Source organism: Sceloporus undulatus, chromosome 2 (genome assembly GCF_019175285.1).
Source record: "Sceloporus undulatus isolate JIND9_A2432 ecotype Alabama chromosome 2, SceUnd_v1.1, whole genome shotgun sequence".
NCBI lineage: Eukaryota > Metazoa > Chordata > Lepidosauria > Squamata > Phrynosomatidae > Sceloporus > Sceloporus undulatus.
The window spans coordinates 84992925-85010597 of NC_056523.1; the positions used below are offsets into that span (position 1 = coordinate 84992925).

The 17673-nt window shown below is 40.7% G+C and overlaps 1 protein-coding gene across 3 annotated transcripts in view; it reads left to right on the top strand.

The window, feature by feature from the left end:
* The window catches only part of ADAM19 (ADAM metallopeptidase domain 19), an 86401-nt gene extending 69061 nt beyond the window's left edge, over positions 1-17340 (top strand). For 2 of the 3 annotated variants that reach the window (XM_042453609.1, XM_042453611.1), the window contains 9 exons: positions 1181-1289; positions 2189-2393; positions 2901-2978; positions 4727-4835; positions 5148-5292; positions 7081-7162; positions 8175-8390; positions 11376-11528; positions 14324-17340. In XM_042453609.1, the coding sequence (XP_042309543.1) occupies positions 1181-1289; positions 2189-2393; positions 2901-2978; positions 4727-4835; positions 5148-5292; positions 7081-7162; positions 8175-8390; positions 11376-11528; positions 14324-14377 (1151 nt within the window). In that variant the 3' untranslated portion in view covers positions 14378-17340. The remainder of the gene's footprint in view (positions 1-1180; positions 1290-2188; positions 2394-2900; positions 2979-4726; positions 4836-5147; positions 5293-7080; positions 7163-8174; positions 8391-11375; positions 11529-14323) is intronic. The other variant, XM_042453610.1, reaches the window with a different exon arrangement.
* The last annotated feature ends 333 nt before the right edge of the window (positions 17341-17673 follow it).

Sequence of the window (17673 nt, forward strand, 5' to 3'; positions counted from 1 at the left end):
CAACTTGAAAGCACACAACAAAACCTTATTCCCATTTTGTTAAATTTCCAAACATCTGGAAGCTGAAAAGAGAAGTAATTCTGCACACTCCTCCAGTCTTACCAATGGTGAATTTTATCCATTTGGTCAAATCCTCAGGTGTTTGAAGAGTATACCCGTGGATTTGAATTACACACAAATTTAGCAGATTTATAATCTGGCTCAATTTCTTTTATTCTTTTCATTTTGCATCTAGTCTCGGATAATCTCTTTTCATTTTATTTTTCTAAAACATAAGGACTAGAAACCTTCATCAAATAAATTCTGTGTGATTTTTATCACAAATTCATGTGCTACATTGGTTACATGGTGTGTATTTTTCAATTCTGCCTGTGTCATAAGAAGAGCAATGCTATCTCAGATTACTGTCTCAAGTGGTACAGTCCCTTTTCATCTTCCTGCTTTTTTTTTTAATCTGAGAAGAAGAGTAATGAGCGTGGATCCAGTGACATGGATGAAATTAGATGGGCAGTGGCAGTTCATGGCTTCTGTGTCACTAAACCACTCCAATTTCAGTCTGCACTTTAAAGGAATTATCCAAGGTGCTGAAATCTACCTTCTCCAAAATAAGTTCAGCACCATAGATAAATTTAAACTACAGTATATACTCAACTATGTTGATCTCATGTATAAGTTGAGGGGAGGTTTTGGGAGCAAAATTATAGATTTTGATATGACCCATGGATAAGTCGATCATAAGACTTAAGATCATGCAACAAAAGGATCTAAAGGATGAAACAAAGGAAGGTGATGCCAAAGAACTTACAAAATTTCAAGAGGCATAACTGTTTGTGTTCACAGCGAAGGATGGATGGATGAAAGAGTAAAGGAGGGTTAGTAATAATAATAATAATAATAATCTTCTAGTACTTCTAGGACAGATTATATTCTTGCTTTTTACCAGGGGATGGTTTCTATTTTTTATGAGTGTTAAAGTACAGTATTTAACCTTGACCTGTGGATAAGTTGACTCAGATTTTTTGGGTCTATTTTTTGACAAAAAATCTATATACAGTAAAATGCAGAGCAGGTTCACCACTCTATGGCATGGAAACCATATGTTGCCACTGCAGATGGGTGATAGGTTTGGGTAAACAGCCCTCTTCTACAGAGACTAGTCATATGAATCTCTTCCATACAGGAGCAAGGCCTGGACCTGATATCTGCTTTGAGCGGGTTAATGCTGCTGGAGATTCTTACGGAAACTGTGGGAAGGACATCAATGGCAGATACAAGAAGTGCAACACAAGGTAGAAAGTAGTCCAAACTGTTCTGCGTCCTCAGAAGCTAAAAGCTGAAAAATTAAGGAAAACTATACAGGCTACAAATTAGTGCTGATTCTTTAACAATGTTGTTAACCTATTTAAATGGAGTTCCTAATTTTGGTGACACTTTGGTTATATTCGCTTCTTTAGGGCTAGGGAAACTGTGACCCGCTCTCAGTCTGCTGGACTCCAATACCCAACAGCCTTAGGGAGCCTGGCCAGTGATAATGCATGATGGGAGTTGTAGTTCAGTGACCTCTGAAGGACAACAGATTTTCCACCTATGCTCTAAGATATGTTCACACCATGGGGATTCCTGTTGAGGAAAAGGAAAAAGGAAGGGAAGCTCCTCCTCAGGTCACCTTCTCTCAGAACTTTTCTCTGCTGTTCTTTGTGAGTCTATGGTTCACAGTAAATAAATAAATTAAAATGTGAGAAGAATGGCAAAAGAATGCTTTGTGAGGAAGTACTCAAATTGCTGTGCAAAATAGCAAATATGGGTGCCCATTCTGAGTAGATTTGCCAATTGTAGCAGAGCTTCTTCCCAGCTGGTATAAATGCATGCAACCCACGATCCCAATTTTGTGGGCCTTCAGGAACCTCCATTTTATTTTTTTCAGATGAATTTCACCCCACAATTCTCCCAAAGACAACAAAACTTCTAAAATGTTATGGTTTTATTTTTCTCACATTAATCTAGTCTTGAATTTAACAAACTTGAATTATGGTTTCAGCCATTGATACTATAGAAGACTCTGACTCCTAGTCATCCCCTCAAATCTCCTGTTTTCATAATAAGGAAATAATCATGCATTTGTTCTGAAGAAAGCTGAAACATCAGTCAGAATGTTAGCTTTTTAATGTATAGTGTCTTATTTTACCAGAGATGCTAAATGTGGCAAGATACAGTGCCAAAGCTCTGCTTCCAAGCCTTTAGAGTCCAATGCTGTTGCAATCGACACAACCATCATGTTAAATGGAAGGCAGATCCACTGTCGTGGAACTCATGTATATCGAAATGAAGAAGATGAAGGGGATATGTTGGACCCTGGATTGGTGATGGCAGGAACCAAGTGTGGAGACAGTCATGTAAGTGCTAGTTTCCTACTGGACCCTTATGCAAAGGGATCTTATACACCTTTGAGACTGTGTGCGAGATGTTGTAGCATAAGCTTTCATAGACTGGGTTTATTTGCAAGCATCTGAGGAGGTAGTTAAAACTGAAACTTTCACCTCATCACCATATCCTCAGGTTTTTCATTTCTATGGGTATTCATACAGTCTAATTATAGAGGTCCTCCCTGGGCATCAGTTCATTTTATTCATCTGAGGAAGTAGACCAAGTCTATGAATGCATATTCTTCAACTTGTTTTGCAGTTTGTTTCCAAGGTGCTACAAGATCCCTTTGCATGCTGATATTCCAGACTAACATGGCTGTGTCTCTCATATCTCTACTACACTCTGACATCTTATCCACCGTGAACACTTTAAAGTGTGGTTAAGTGTAACACACTTTTGTAATATTTGTAATATACAACTTCACAGTATCATCCATTTCTCCACTGTAGTTTTGGATGTCTGCTTTTCCCCTGTAGATTTGCTTTGAAGGACAATGTCGGAACACCTCCTTTTTTGAGACTGGAGACTGTGGGAAGAAGTGCAATGGCCACGGAGTAAGTATCTTGGCTTCTGGCTTTCCAAGAGGGCATGGTGTGGATTTATGCTTATTGCTTGCCTGTTTTATTAGCTGCTCTATTATTTGCGTATTTGATGTTTTGATATTCAGAAAACCTAACCTAAATAACAGCATTAACAACAGCAATAGTAATGTTTATTATTATTAATATTCTTATTGGTAGCAGTAGTAGCAGAAGTAGTAATACAGTTGGCCCTCCATTTGCATGGGGGATTCATTCTGGACACACACCCCCAGCAAAAACGGAGACTCACAGATATTCAATAACGGAGGTCGCCCCTCTGAATATTCAAGATCACGTATCTCAAGTCCGTGATAAAGGAGGGGCAATTGTATTTACCTGCCTCTCCCTATGAAGAGAGATGAAGAACAACCTCTATTCATTTTTTCACTTTCAATCTTTCAAAAAACAAAAAGGCTTCAAAAATGGGTGAAAACTGTGTTGTTTTTTTTAATCCCCTTGCCAGGCTTCCATATTTCTAGTCCTGTTATAGAAATGCTTAGTTCAGGGATAGCAAAAATGTTCAGCTGCATGTGTTTTGGGTGAAAATGTTTAAATGAGTTTGTAGCATGATACTGGCCCAAAAATAGACACTGAAGTTTAAAAGTCCTCTTTGCTTTCTGTCCTGGGCTACCAAAATGCAGGTAAAGGGAATAATCTTTTTAGTGTGAAAATGCTCTTAGAGTAAATTGAAAAATCTTAAAAGACTTTAGATTTTGACATACAGTACATACTTTTCATATTAAATGATGAGAATGGCAGGCAAATTAAATGGTCTATGCAAACCATGATTCACTCAGTTTTCCTGTTAGACGGTTTTTCATCATAAAATCCCCATGCAACCAGATCTTCCATTGGACTTTGCAAAGTCAGCTGTTAGAGGTGGTTGGATGCTGAGGCACCAGTTGCAACACAGAATGTTAGGGAATAGTGTCCTTCAGGAAGAAATTTGACTGGAGCTTGCTGGAGTTTCCCACAGAACCTAACAAAGGCATTGAATGAAAGCATTTAAAGATTTGTTAGGCAGAGAAGAATAGACTACAGTGGGTGCTTGGTATCTACTAGAGTTTGGTTCTAGGACCCCTTGTGGACATCAAGATCCGTGGATGCTCAAGTCTCATTATATACAATGGCATCATAAAATAGTGTCTCTTATGTTAAATGGGAAAATCTAGGCTTGCTTTTTGGAATTTATTTATTTCAAACTGTGGATGTTTGAATCCCATGGATAAAGAATCCATGAATATGGAGGGCTGACTGTACTGAGTGTTCCTGAGCATCAAATGAGCATCTTAAGCTGCATTGAGAAGATGCTGTTCCCCACCTGTTACAGCTAGACAATGTTATGGAGAAATTATGCTGAGAGTTTAAAAATAGTGGGGAGCTGTCTCCAGCCCACTTCAGGAATGTGTTTTGGGCCTGAGAGACTTTTCAAGGGTAGAAATATATCCTCTGGAACTTGGATAGCATTTGGTAGCAATGAAAAGAATGTTCAAACCTTGCATTTCTGAGAAAGGCTGGTTGATATGAACACTGGTTCTTAGGGCAACATTCTTCATGTAGATCTAGAATTTTACAAGTCTTGTTCACTAACAGATGCCAATGAATGATTCAAGTGCTTCTTATTCATCAAAGCATTTATGTGTGGGCGGGGGTTTGTGGAGGGCTGAAATGATCCCGGTGTTTGTTTTAATTAGGAAATCCCATCAATGTCTTCTCTACAGGTTTGCAACAACAACCAGAACTGTCATTGTTTCAGTGGATGGGCACCTCCTTTTTGTGATAAACCCGGGAATGGAGGAAGCCTAGACAGTGGCCCCATGCCTCCAAAAAGTGGGTGTAACTCAACCTTATTTGTGGGAATAGCATGTGAATGGAGGGGGTAGTTGGGGCTGGAGATTAAAGTGACCAGATGCAAGAGAGGACATTTGGACTGATATAGCTGAATGGCAGTGGGCATTAGACAGGTAGAGTTTTTCTCACCCATGTGACAAAAAAAAAAAAAGGCACTTGCTGAGTATTCCACTCAGCTATTAAAAATACAGGATACCTGTCTTCTGATTTCTTGCATCTGATCACCATGGGCAAAGAAGCATGAAAGCAGGACATAAATAACATCATTTCCCCTCATTTTTTTCATATCAGGTCCACTTCCAATCATAGCAGGAGTCCTGGTTTCTATTGTACTTTTGATTGTGATTGGAGTGGCTTTTTGCTGCTATAAATGGAGAGCCAGGCTTGTGCCACTAAAGCAGATGATCATAACACCAAAGAAAACACAGCAATTCCGGTGAATATTTATTGTATAATGATAACTCATATATGTTCAATTCTTAATTTAAACAGGCCTAGGACTGAATGTGAACTATCTTGTGGCCCCATGCATACCACTCAAGTTTCCTGGAGAAAGAGCAAGCACCCATGTGTGTTTGTGTGTATACTGTATTTGTGTGTGTGTGTGTGTATTTCCCTCACATTTATAATCACAAAAATATATTTAACAGTGTAAGTACTGTGGCTAATTCCTTTATTATATGCAAACATTCCAGTTATGTCCTCTTTCAGTTCATTTCAGTTCATCATTCAAAGCTTGCCTGCTTCAAAATTTAATATAGATTTATTAAATCTAGTTTTGGACTGTGAGCCTAATTTACCAACATGGCTGAGGGCCAGCTGAACTGACTTTGGGTTTACTGAAACGATGTTGAATCCAAATCCCTCCCAGCCTAGAAATGCTGGAAATTGCTTAGTACTGCTCTGGTCTCGGCCTATCTTAACATAGAGTCAACTGTGGCCTGTTACAGACTGCCAAAATAAAGCTGCTTCGGGTCTTATTGGAGGTATGCTATTTAAATGATGCATGGGTCCTAAGAGTCCGGAGGTCACGCCAAAGCCACACTCCATTCCTAAGCACTGGAGTGCAGCTTTGGTGCAGCTTCTGGATTCTTAGGATGCATGCATCAGTTAAACAGCATACCTCCAAAGAGACCCGAAGCAGCTTTATTTTGGCAGTCTGTAACAGACACATGTCTCTTAGGTTTAGTTCTCAGCCCCTGTCTTTCTCCCCACCCCACTTTTATATCCTCTTTTGGGCTTTTCTGTTGGTTCATCTCTAAAATCAACCAGCAGGAGGTGGTTGTGCTGGTTTCTATCTGTTTCTAACCCACTACAGCCAGCACACCTTTGAATTAAGGGCTTATCTACACATACAGTAAAATCCAGAGTGCCCCAGATTTTCCATATTTGCAATGACCCTAGGGATTGTCTATACTATTAAAAGTGACATTGAGGCTATTCACAACAAATTCGGATTAAGCAGCCACAAGTTCCGCCATTAAGAGGTTGCATTGATTTAAAATGGTGATATTCCTCAGATTATTTTCAGCCACACAAAAGTAGCTGCTCTGCATTATTATTATTTTTATCTGTCAGTCAAGGATGAACACTTACATATTTCCATGGAGATGCAAATTCAGAGGAGTGTAGGTAAAAATTATCAGGCAAAGAGGTATATTTATATGTGGCTATGCACAAAGGCAGTAACTTTTTCAGGTGATCAGGCCACTCAGACCTTCCAGACGTTTCTTGGGGACCTGTCACTTCACGGTGGGAATGGTCCTGGCATCCTGCCCACACAGCCCAGGTTCCTCATCCACTGCCAGGGCAAATCTATTGATCAGACTTATCACAGAAAACCATTATTTTCCCACCAAAACTATCAGTGGTGCCTAAAACTTCACACACACTGCAAATTGCAAAGAATGCCATGTTTCCAGATCACCACCAATTCAGGGTGAGTGAGGGTTTTTTTAAAAGTGTAGACAACCTCTTAGATTGTACTGTTATTGTAGGTTTATTTTGACCATAAGTGTAGATTGGTCTGTCAAAACATCATATTCATCCATTTGATATGTCTCTTTGCAGTTCTTATCTAGGTTAGCCTCCTCTGTTTTGTCTGTCTAGGGAATCTTAAGTTTAAATAACAGGTAACCATTAACCATATGTATTGGCAAACAACTGTCAATATAGAATATAGAATGGTTTGTAATGTTTGTTTCCTTGTGTTCATCTAAAACAGCACCCCTCCTCCTATTCAGAATGTTGCTAATGGTCATGCCAACCCAGGCTTCAAACTGAAAACTCCACAGGAACAGAGGAAGGTACTTGAGACAGTGTTGAATGTTATGAATAAGCCTCATCTCCAGTATTGCTCCATGTTGATGGTTCCCTCACACTATGAAACATATGACTCAAAGCCAAGATGTTGGTAAAGGTATTGTTTGGCATTATGACTCCCAGACTCCCACAGGGCTGGGGCCTCTGTAAGGTGTAGACTAAAAAGTTGTTTTCCAAAGCTTTACAGGGCTGCTGTATTCTACAAACACATAATCAAACAGATTTCTTGGTGGAGAATTCTGGGCTTTCCAAAGGACCAATTTTCTGCTGCAAATTTTGCTTGTAAATTTCACTCCATTGCTATTTTTCATTTTTTTAAAAATTAACTTATTGTTTTGAACTATGAATTAATATTGTTCATATTTTAGACATAAGCCACAACCAAGGGCCCTATGGAGGCATGCAGTGGGGCAGAAATGTCAAATTTAATAAACAAATATAAGGAAGATGTACATGGTAACCGAGAACCAGCATAGTGTAATGATTTGAGCAATGGACTATGACTCTGGAGATCAGGTTTCAGTTCCCCACTCAACCATGGGAACAGACTGGGTTTTGGGTGAATGAGACGCTCTCAGCCCCAGAAAACCCTAAGATAGGTTCACCTTAAGGTTGCCATAAGTCAGAAATGACTTGAATGCACACAACAACACAATAACAACATGATAATACCATTTAAATTGGCAGCCAGTACATAAACATGTTGAATTGGGTTCAGGATATGCAGTCTGAGGTTGGAAGGGCTTAGCTTATGAGAGGTACCTCCTCCTGATTTTCAGCTTCCACCAGTAGAGTCTTATGACCTTTTAGTCATGATTGGAGGGACTGTCATGGGGAAAAGGGAGCTGGAGTATCTACTTCTGCTTGCCCAGTTGCCGTCATATAAAATCCAAATCCAACCCAGTGCCAACACTTCTCTTTGGCTATCTGAAGTCTCAAAGAAAGAAAGCTGAACAATGCCTACACAGCATATAATCTTTTGTGGTTTTCATGTAGGTTCTTGGCATACAGAGTATTCCTCCTAAACCAGAAGTGCTTTATTGCCAACCGCCTCCAGAGGTTGGAGTCCATGCCCAGCTTCCACCTCCTCTCCCAGCTAACTATACAAGGAAATCTCCCATTCCAGTGTGTCCGAGTGAGGTAAAGAATTTGCCCAGACGGACTCCACCAAATAGGCCAGCACCTCCAGCTCCTAAAATCACTGTTCCACAGGTAAGAATGTTTCTGTAAGATGAAGGACCTCTCCAGCAGTGGACACTTGCTTCCCTCACTTGCTGGGAACTCACAGGAGATTATCACATGGGGGTTATCCCAAATTTGTCCCATTCCTGTTTCATCCTTTCTGCGCGATCGCAGGAAGGACTTTCAAACGACGTTCTGCAGATCCCATCATTAACTTGTCTGAAAAGCGTGATTGACCACGATTGCACAAAAGACTTTCAGATGACATCGTGCAGATCCCATCAATAACCCCCATCCTTATCCTATCATTAACCCATCTGGGACTACAATAGCAGAAAAGGCTTACAAATAGTAGTGCCGATCATGCCATTAACCCATCATTAAAGCAACATTGGCCAGTGTTTTGCATTAATGGAAGTTTGCATTATTGCAAAGCCACTGGGTTAATGACAGAATAAGGACAGGGGAGCAATCCTGTCCCTATCCTATCTGTGTGTGATAATCTCCACAGAGAAAATGTATGCCTTCAAGGCACCTATGACCTGCTTTTGACATCACTGCTTGTATATTAGTAAATGTGTACAATGACGATATTAGGATAGCAGTGTTTGCTTTAATATTTAAATATCTGTTTGGAAGAAATTGGGAAAATATTTTTGGGCTTTCAGAATCCCCCAGGGAGCATGACCATGCTGTTGGCTAAGGTTTTTTTTTTTTTAGAGTTATTGTTGAAAAAAGTAACATTTCGATGTTGTAGTTTTGTTAGTGCTGCTCAGCAATCACTTTTGTCTGCTAGGTTATGTACATCAGCCATAAAGGTTTGTAGAACCAAATTGACAGTACAGTGCTCCCTCCATTCTCATGGATTTTGGATCCGCAGGGGCCAAACAGAGTGAGTTAAAATGGGGCATGGCGCTCAAGGCATGCATCTGCACACCCCCATGGGAGTTCGCCTCCATTCAGTAAGCCAAAAAGGCTTGAATAGGCATGTTTTTTCATTTTCGTGGGGTGGTGGTGGTGGTCCGAAATGGATCTCTCACAAAAATGGAGGGAGCACTGTATTTTCCTTGGCACTGCTGATGCACAGAGTTCATGCACTGGCACTGAACTCCCTGCAGGGGGTGAACTTGTATCAATTTTCCTAATCCAGTTTTGATTTCCGCTATCCTGTACAAAGAGCTAGTTGGAGTAAATGGAGAACATCAAGCAAGAGACCACCTGAGACTGATGTAAAGCTTGTAAAGATATCCCTCCTTTCCCAAGTTATCTTGTTTCTGGGCTACCAACAGACTTCCTGTCGTTCCTCATCTGCTGAATGAAGCACTCAGCTTAGCATTCACTGCATTCAGACTTCTGTATATAATGTACATCCTTCTTTTGTGATTCTCAGATTGTATTAGTGCACAAGGTGTAGCCTTCCAGATGCTGTTGGACTGCAACGTCCATGAACCCTAGTCAGCACAGTCCATTGTGAAGAATACAGGGAGTTGCAGTACAATATCTGGAGGGCTGCACTTTGCCTACCCCGTTTATAAGATGGAATTGTTTTCCTCTTTGCTCCTTATAGTGAGCCTGTGAGGCATTCTAGTTTGGTACAGTCAGCCTTCCATATCCAAGGATTTCTTATTCATAGGTTCAAGCACCCACAATATGAAAATATTTTTAAAATATATAAATTCCATAAGGCAAACGTTCATGTTGCCATTTTGTGTAAGGGACATAATTTTATCATATGATTGTATTTAATGAGGCTTGAACATCCATGGATTTCGGTGTTCCCCAGTGGGCCTGAAACCAAACCCCAGTGGATACCAAGGACTCACTGTATATACATCTCTGACAGAGAGATTGGATTGACTGAAAGCCACCCTGTGTGAGTGTAGGCAAGGAAAGAATCAAACACTCTCCCCTTCCTCTAATGCTATTTCATTCCCCATTGGTACCAGGGATGTTTGTGTTATCCAACAACCATTTTCTGAATGGCCAGTGCTAATAAAGCTCCAAAAGGTTGGTACCTTCTGTTCTCAATTTTTCTTTCATTTCCCTCTCAACAGTCCAACCCCCTGCTTTGTGTGGTGTATTTATACCTCACCTTCTGGATGGTAGAAATCCTGTCATGCATAAACATTATGTTGGCAGAATGCCTCTCATTTTAATCTACCCACCCCAGACTCACTACTGAGTTATTGCCACCCCACTCCCATGAGCATTCAGTAGCTGGTGGAGAGTAGGAAGAATGAAAAAAAAAGCCTCTGTCTATGTCCTCACAGCCAGACCCTGACTATCTCCTCCAGAGTGCACAGCAGATGATGTAATTATTCTGCATCTAGCTATGGAGGCATAGCCAAATGGTTCTTTGATCCTTCCCAGTCTCTGCCGGCCATGGAATGGCCATGGGCGGGAAGGCAAGTAGATTGTTACAACAAAACAATGAATTGATGGGGGAGTTGGACATTGTGGAGGGAGGAATAAAATAATAACCCCCCAAAAGGATGTATGCAGGCATATGCTAGATTTAAATTTGCATGTGTCACTAACAAGAAACTGACCCGTGTATTTTAGGAAGTGGGCTGAAGTCAGGAACAGCTCATGCTTTAAACTTCAATCTTTAGGTTGCCACAGGACACTTCCCATTTTTTCACCCACTAGAAATGTATGTTCCTACTCTGAAGGGCCATTCAGGTATTGCACGTTAGCAATATAGCTTGTGCCTTGGGTCTGTACAGCCTATTGTCTGAACAGCCTGTTCTGCACAGAAGATGCTGTTTTCTGCCTAGAACAATGACATGTTGGTTTGTTTATTTTTGCTCAGAATAAGTCGCAAATAGTCTTCAAGAATTGCACAGCTGTCAATGTCATTCTTGCAATGAGAAGAAAATTGCAGAAATTATTTGATGCTTCCTTTGAGAAGAAAACAAGCAAAGAGTTGCATCCCTTGTCACTCCTGTTTTTATACAGTTGTCAAAAGATCTTAAGAAAAGGGTCTTAATGCTAGATGTTACTCTCTTGTCCTAGAATCCTTCCCGACCCCAACCACCTCAGAAAGCTCTTCCTGCTAATCCAGTTCCTGCAAACAACAGAGCTGGGATGCCTAGGATAAATACAAGCACAGCAGCAGTACCATCACATGGTTCAAGGAGTGTGGGACTACATCAGACCTTGACACAGGTGAAATATATGAGGATAACTATAAAGGACAACCAGTGTGGCAATACAGTTTGAGTGTTGGGGTGTGACTCTTGATACCAATATTTGCTTCTCCACTTGGCCAGGAAACCCACTGGGTGACCTTGGGCAAGTCACATGCTCTCAGTCTTGGGGGAAGGCAATGGCAAACCTCCCATGAACAAATATTGCTAAGAAAACCCCATGATAAGTTTGCTTTAAGGTTGCCATAAGTTGAAACAACTTGAAGGCACACAGAAACAATAAAGTACAGAGAAGCATGTTTCCCCAAAATGCTATGATTAGAATATTGGACTAGATTTGGAGAACTGAGATTTGAGTCCCCCTCTGAGCCATGACACTCCCTGGATGATGATGATGATGATGATGATGATGATGATGATGATGATGATAATAATATTAATAATAATATGTATTTGTATACCGCTTTTCTGCAGTGATCAAAGTGGTGTACATAGTAAAATTATTAAAACAACATAAAATTAAAACCACTTTACATTAATTACAATATACAATTAAAATCCAATTCATAGGTGTATGTAAGTGAGAGGGAGAAAAGGGGATCGAACATAACTTCAGTGTACATGGGGGAATGCTTGGTTAAAGAGAAAGGTTTTAAGTCTCTTTTTAAACAGTTCAAGGGAGGTAGTGAGACGGAGCTCCTCGGGAAGATTATTCCAATGTTTGGGGGCCGTTACTGAAAAGGCCCTCTGAGAAGTAGTAACATATCTCGAAGTAGGGACTTCGAGCAAGTTCTTCCCAGTTGTTCTGAGAGTGCGGGGCAGATTATATGGGGAGATGCGGTCCTTCAAGTAACTTGGGCCCAAGCCATGTAGGGCTTTATAGATAATTACCAACACCTTGTATTGTGCTCGGAAGCTAATAGGCAGCCAGTGAAGATCTTTTAAGATTGGTGTTATGTGGTCAAACCTGGAACGACCGGTGACCAATCTGGCAGCCATGTTTTGTACTAATTGAAGCTTCCGAGTTAGGTACAAGGGTTGCCCCATGTAGAGTGCATTACAGAAATCCAAACGAGAGGTTACCAGAGCATGTACCACCGTTTCAAGGTCCCTTTATCCCAGGTAGGGTCGCAGTTGGCGTATCAACCGAAGTTGATAATGAGTGCTTCTGACCATCGCATCAACTTGGGATGACAATTGCAGGGACGAGTCCAGAAGCACTCCCAAACTGCGAATTGAGTCCTTCAGGGGAAGTGTGACCCCCTTCAGGACAGGGGGATAAATTTCCTTCCCCGGGCCTGGGGAACCTATCACTAGTACTTCTGTTTTCTCTGGATTCAAGCTGAGTTTGTTTTTCCTCATCCAGCCCATTACTGACTCTAAGCAGGCATTTAGAGGAGAGACACCATCCTTAGACACTGCAGCAGTCGGCGACACAGAGAAACATATCTGGGTGTCATCAGCGTACTGATAACACCGCGCCCTGTGTCTCCGGATGATCTCTCCCAGCGGTTTCATGTAAATGTTAAATAGCATGGGGGACAAAATAGCTCCCTGAGGGACACCGGATGTCAATTCCCTCTTAGAGGAGCAAATGTCCCCCAGCTGCACCATCTGGAATCTGCCCGAGAGGTAGGAACGGAACCACTGGAGCACAGTGCCCCGATACCCAACTCCCTCAGGCATTCCAGAAGGATACCATGGTCAATGGTATCGAAAGCCACTGAGATGTCCAAGAGCACTAACAAGGACACACTTCCCCTGTCAATGCCCAGACGGAGATCATCAACTAAGGCGACCATGGTAGTCTCAACTCCATAGCCCGCCCTGAAGCCAGTTTGAAATGGGTCCAGATAATCGGTTTCTTCCAAGACTGCTTGGAGCTGGAAGGCAACCGCTCTCTCGATCACCTTACCCAAAAATGGCAGCAATGACACTGGCCTGTAATTATTTCTTATCGGGGGATGATAGATGACTTGGGCCACTCACTCTTTCTCAGCCTGATCTTCTTTAAAGGGCTGTTATGAGAATACTGTGGAGAAGAGTGGGCCCTTATGTTTGTTGGAGGAAAGGCAGGATATAAATGTAAGTAATGAATAAATATAAAGAACCAGTGTGGTGTAGTGGTTTGAGCATTGGACTATGACTCTGGAGACGAGGGCTGACATCTCCGTTTGTTCATGGAAACCCACTGGGTGACATTGGGCAAGTCTCCACCTCAGAGGCAGGCAGTGGCTACCCCACTGCCTGGACAAATCTTGCCAATAAAACCTTGTGATAGCATTGATTTAGGGTTGCCATAAGTTAGAAATAACTAGAAGGCACACAGCAACAAATGTGTTAGTATATACTGTATTTATGGTTTTTTTTATCATGCACCTAATAACCCAGTTCTCTGTGGCTCACAGAGTTTTTTTTTTTAATACAATAACATCATAAAAATTGAAGCATAAAAGTGTGCTGGAAACTTTTCTTCTGCAATTTTATGATTTGTTTTCATAAAGTACACAGATAGTGATGACTATGAACTACACAGAACTCTTGTAAAGCAAAATAAAAAATATCCTAGGCCCAGATATTCCAGTTAACTAATTGTGAAGGTGAACAGTAGTTAGTGGACCTTATTTCTGAGTAAACACAGGTCAGACTTTCACTCTTGTTATATTAAGAGAAAATAGCTACAAAATATGTTCTCAGTTAAGTTATATTATTCACTGTCCACTATGCCATCTAGGTCGAAGAACTGTTTATTGCTCCTCTTATCTCACTTTGCATCCATTGCTCAAATACTCACAGTCATTTCCTCTTTCTTAGAACTCAGCCCTCAAGAGTGTGGAAGCAGTGAATACGCAAAAGTTTAGAAGCTGAATTTCACCTTTCAACTTTGATATTCACATCGGCATCTTTCTGGTTTGACCTGGGATTTCCATGGGCTTTCCCCCCTGGGAGGATGACATATGAGAGTCATGTACAACTCTCAAATTACTCTCCTGCTTCTCATGTGACTCACAGAAGCCAGTTTCAGGGATGGCTTTAGCAAAAGGATCTACCAATCTTGGCACAGGTAGACTCCCTTGAAAATGAGAGGAGATTCCATCATTACACACCAATTGACTTTCTGTGTGTTTGTTTCTCCTTCCTTATTACAGGATTTACATGCTTTAAATGGCACTTACAGGTTATAGTGCAATATGCTGAAATGAGAGAGCGAGAGGCCTCAGTTTGCTCCCAGATGACAATCTTAATCAGCCTCTCATCATGAGCCAGTGCATTCTTCTCAGTTTTCCCAGAACACCAATGTACATTGCTAAAATCATAGTCATATGAAGAACACAAAACTCTGAGGCCCTTGCTGTTACCTTGTGGCTAATAAAATTGCCTCCAAAGTACTTTACAACACATGGAAGCATTTCCCAGCCTTGCTTAATTTTGCAAGATAGACTCTTTGGAGGAGAATTTCCTCCTTCTTCTAAGAGAATTCTCCACTTCTCAGTCTTTTATTTGTGTATTTTCCCACTGTTATGGATTTTTCTGTTCTTCTGTGGGGTGAGCCATCCACTTCTCCCAGTCAAATATTTCCCTGATTATTGATTTCAGGTCTTGGAAACATTAGTGGCATCAGTGCAGTGAGCTATTACTCAGCTTCTGTGGTCCTTTGAAAGCTATGCAGCCCTGTTCCCATTTGGGATCTTAACAACAGGGTCTGTTTGGCTGAACAGAATGGTGTTGTTGGTTTTTTTATTTTTATTTTTTTGTAGGGGGGGACACTACTCTTGCAATAGCCTTCACGGATCTGGTATTTTAGAGATTCCACACTGGGCTCCAGTTGTCCCTTCCTCTACTCTTTTAGTCTCAGCTGTGTTTGTATCAGATCTACAGTCAGATGTCTGCCATGCTCACTCCTGCAGGTGAGAGGTTAGAGGTGACCAGCTTGTGTTTCATTAGTATTAAATTCCAAAACATATTACTAGAGGTATACTAAAGAATTGGGGATGCAGTTGAGGAGAATAATTTCCTCATTGGAAATATTAGGACAAGCAGGACCATTCCATCACAAATACAGACTCTTGTCAGATGCATCTTTTGAGCTCTTTTTTCTCCTCTGTAGAGTATAGGATCACAATGGTGGGGAAGATGTTGCTTCTCCAGATGTTTTGAACTTTTGCTTCCAAAAGACCCAGACAGCAGGACCACTTCAATGGTTTATGTGAGCTGCAGTGCAAAACAGCTCTTTCAGTTCCTGCTCTGCCAGACACATTGTATACTTTGATGTATTCATACTTTTCCCTACAAGGGCATTATATCCATATGGAAGCATTTCAATGTATGAAGCAGCATCAGATTTTAAATTCTAGGTTATTGAGCAATCAAGGGAATTGTGAGAGAGCAATTATTTGAGCTCCAGATAACCCAAGTTTTGATCTTATGCTGGTGTTTAAGAAAGAAGTACCTTGCCAATCAGTCATTAGTAATTTGTTTTCACATAATTAATGGCATGTAATGATCAGTTCTGTCACTTATCATTTTGTTTACATAATCAGTACACTCAGCTTGAGTTTTAGGGAACTTATCTTTCATTTGGACTGGACTTGTGTACTCAGGAAATTTGCTTCTTTTGTTTACTTCAGGTTATCTACATTCTTGACCCATAACCTGGGTTATTCCAAATTTACACTTACCCCTCTCTACCTAAGTGTTTGTTTATAGCTTTTAGTTAATACCAGTTATTGCCAAGCAATTTGGAAATAACTTTTGATTAAATCTCAGTGGATCCAAAATGCCCTTTGTATTTAGAAAAATTCAATCCAAATCTCTCTAAAAACAGCTCCAAATTAGAAATGTAAACTCTTTAGTATTCTTTGAGGAATTGAAATAAATAAATAAAAGGGTTTTTAAAAAAAAAAAAGAATTGTAATCTCTTGGAAACCAGCTCTAAATTAGAATTAGAAAAGTAGAAAGATCTGAAGAGATTAAAAAGAAAATGATAACAAATCTGCAATAAGACAAAGAGGCAGTATAGACCAGCACTTCGTGCCAGCCTGACTGCATTCTAGGGGTGAAGAAGGGCTGAGTGTTTACATACTCAAAGCCCTTCTTCCTCCCCCGGGGTGCCATCTTGGTACATGCCTATTTACATGGGGTGTGCCACGATGAAATCCCTTGTGCGCACCTAAACAGCACTGTGCACAACGGGCATCATAACCACAGCAGTTATGGCACCCCTTCTATGGTGCAAAAAGAAGCCCCTTTTTGGGACTTCTTTTTGCTCCATGCACAGGCTGCGGCGTGTGGTTACCACGGCCTGCTTCTGGGGCTAAAAGGGGTGGTGTTGAGTCCCAAAGTGTTCAGACAAGGTAATTCAAATGAATTCCATAAGCATGGCATAATGGGTAGTTAGCTATAGGTTACCCTGTTACCACACTATTTTGCTGCACATCATTTCAAATGAACAAACAGATTCATTTATATACAGCTTCATACTGAACTAACAATATCTAAGCAGTTTACAGCTGTAAGCCAGTTGCCCCCAACAATCTGGATACTCAACAGACAACCAAAGCTCATAAGCTTTGTGCCATCCTTCTGGGTCCCATGTTCCAATTAACTTGTGGTTACTTAAATCACTCATCTAATTTGGTGTCCAGTTGGCTCAAAAGAACAACCAATTTGCTTCATGGTGCTTTAATTGTTGGGCAGGTCATTATATTCAATGTTTGTCTGCAACATTACTGAATGGAGGCTTTGCGTATATTCTCTCAGGTTTTAAAAGTTTGTCTTTTCTTCTTTTTTTTGGTGGTGTGGTAATCTTTTTTCCTTGTGAATCCCCCCCCCCCCCCCCCCCCATATGCTTTGCAATATGCTGGTGCTAAAATATGGAGGAGCTGTTTGTTTTCCTATCTTGAAAAGATGGAACTTGAATCAAAACAATGTATCTAGGTGCTGGTAATACAGAGAACATTGTGTTTTGAAATTGTTATTTTTTTTAAATTGCTCAAGTGTTGTCTTTAGGTTTGGTTATCTTCTTTCTCCAGAGCAATGCTACGTCATACAGGCTAAAGACCAAATGGAAGCCCAACATCATGGTCCTAGAAACATGTTCCAAGCTGGGCATCTACAATTCCTACTTACATAACTTTGTGATTCTCAAACATTATCTTAACTTT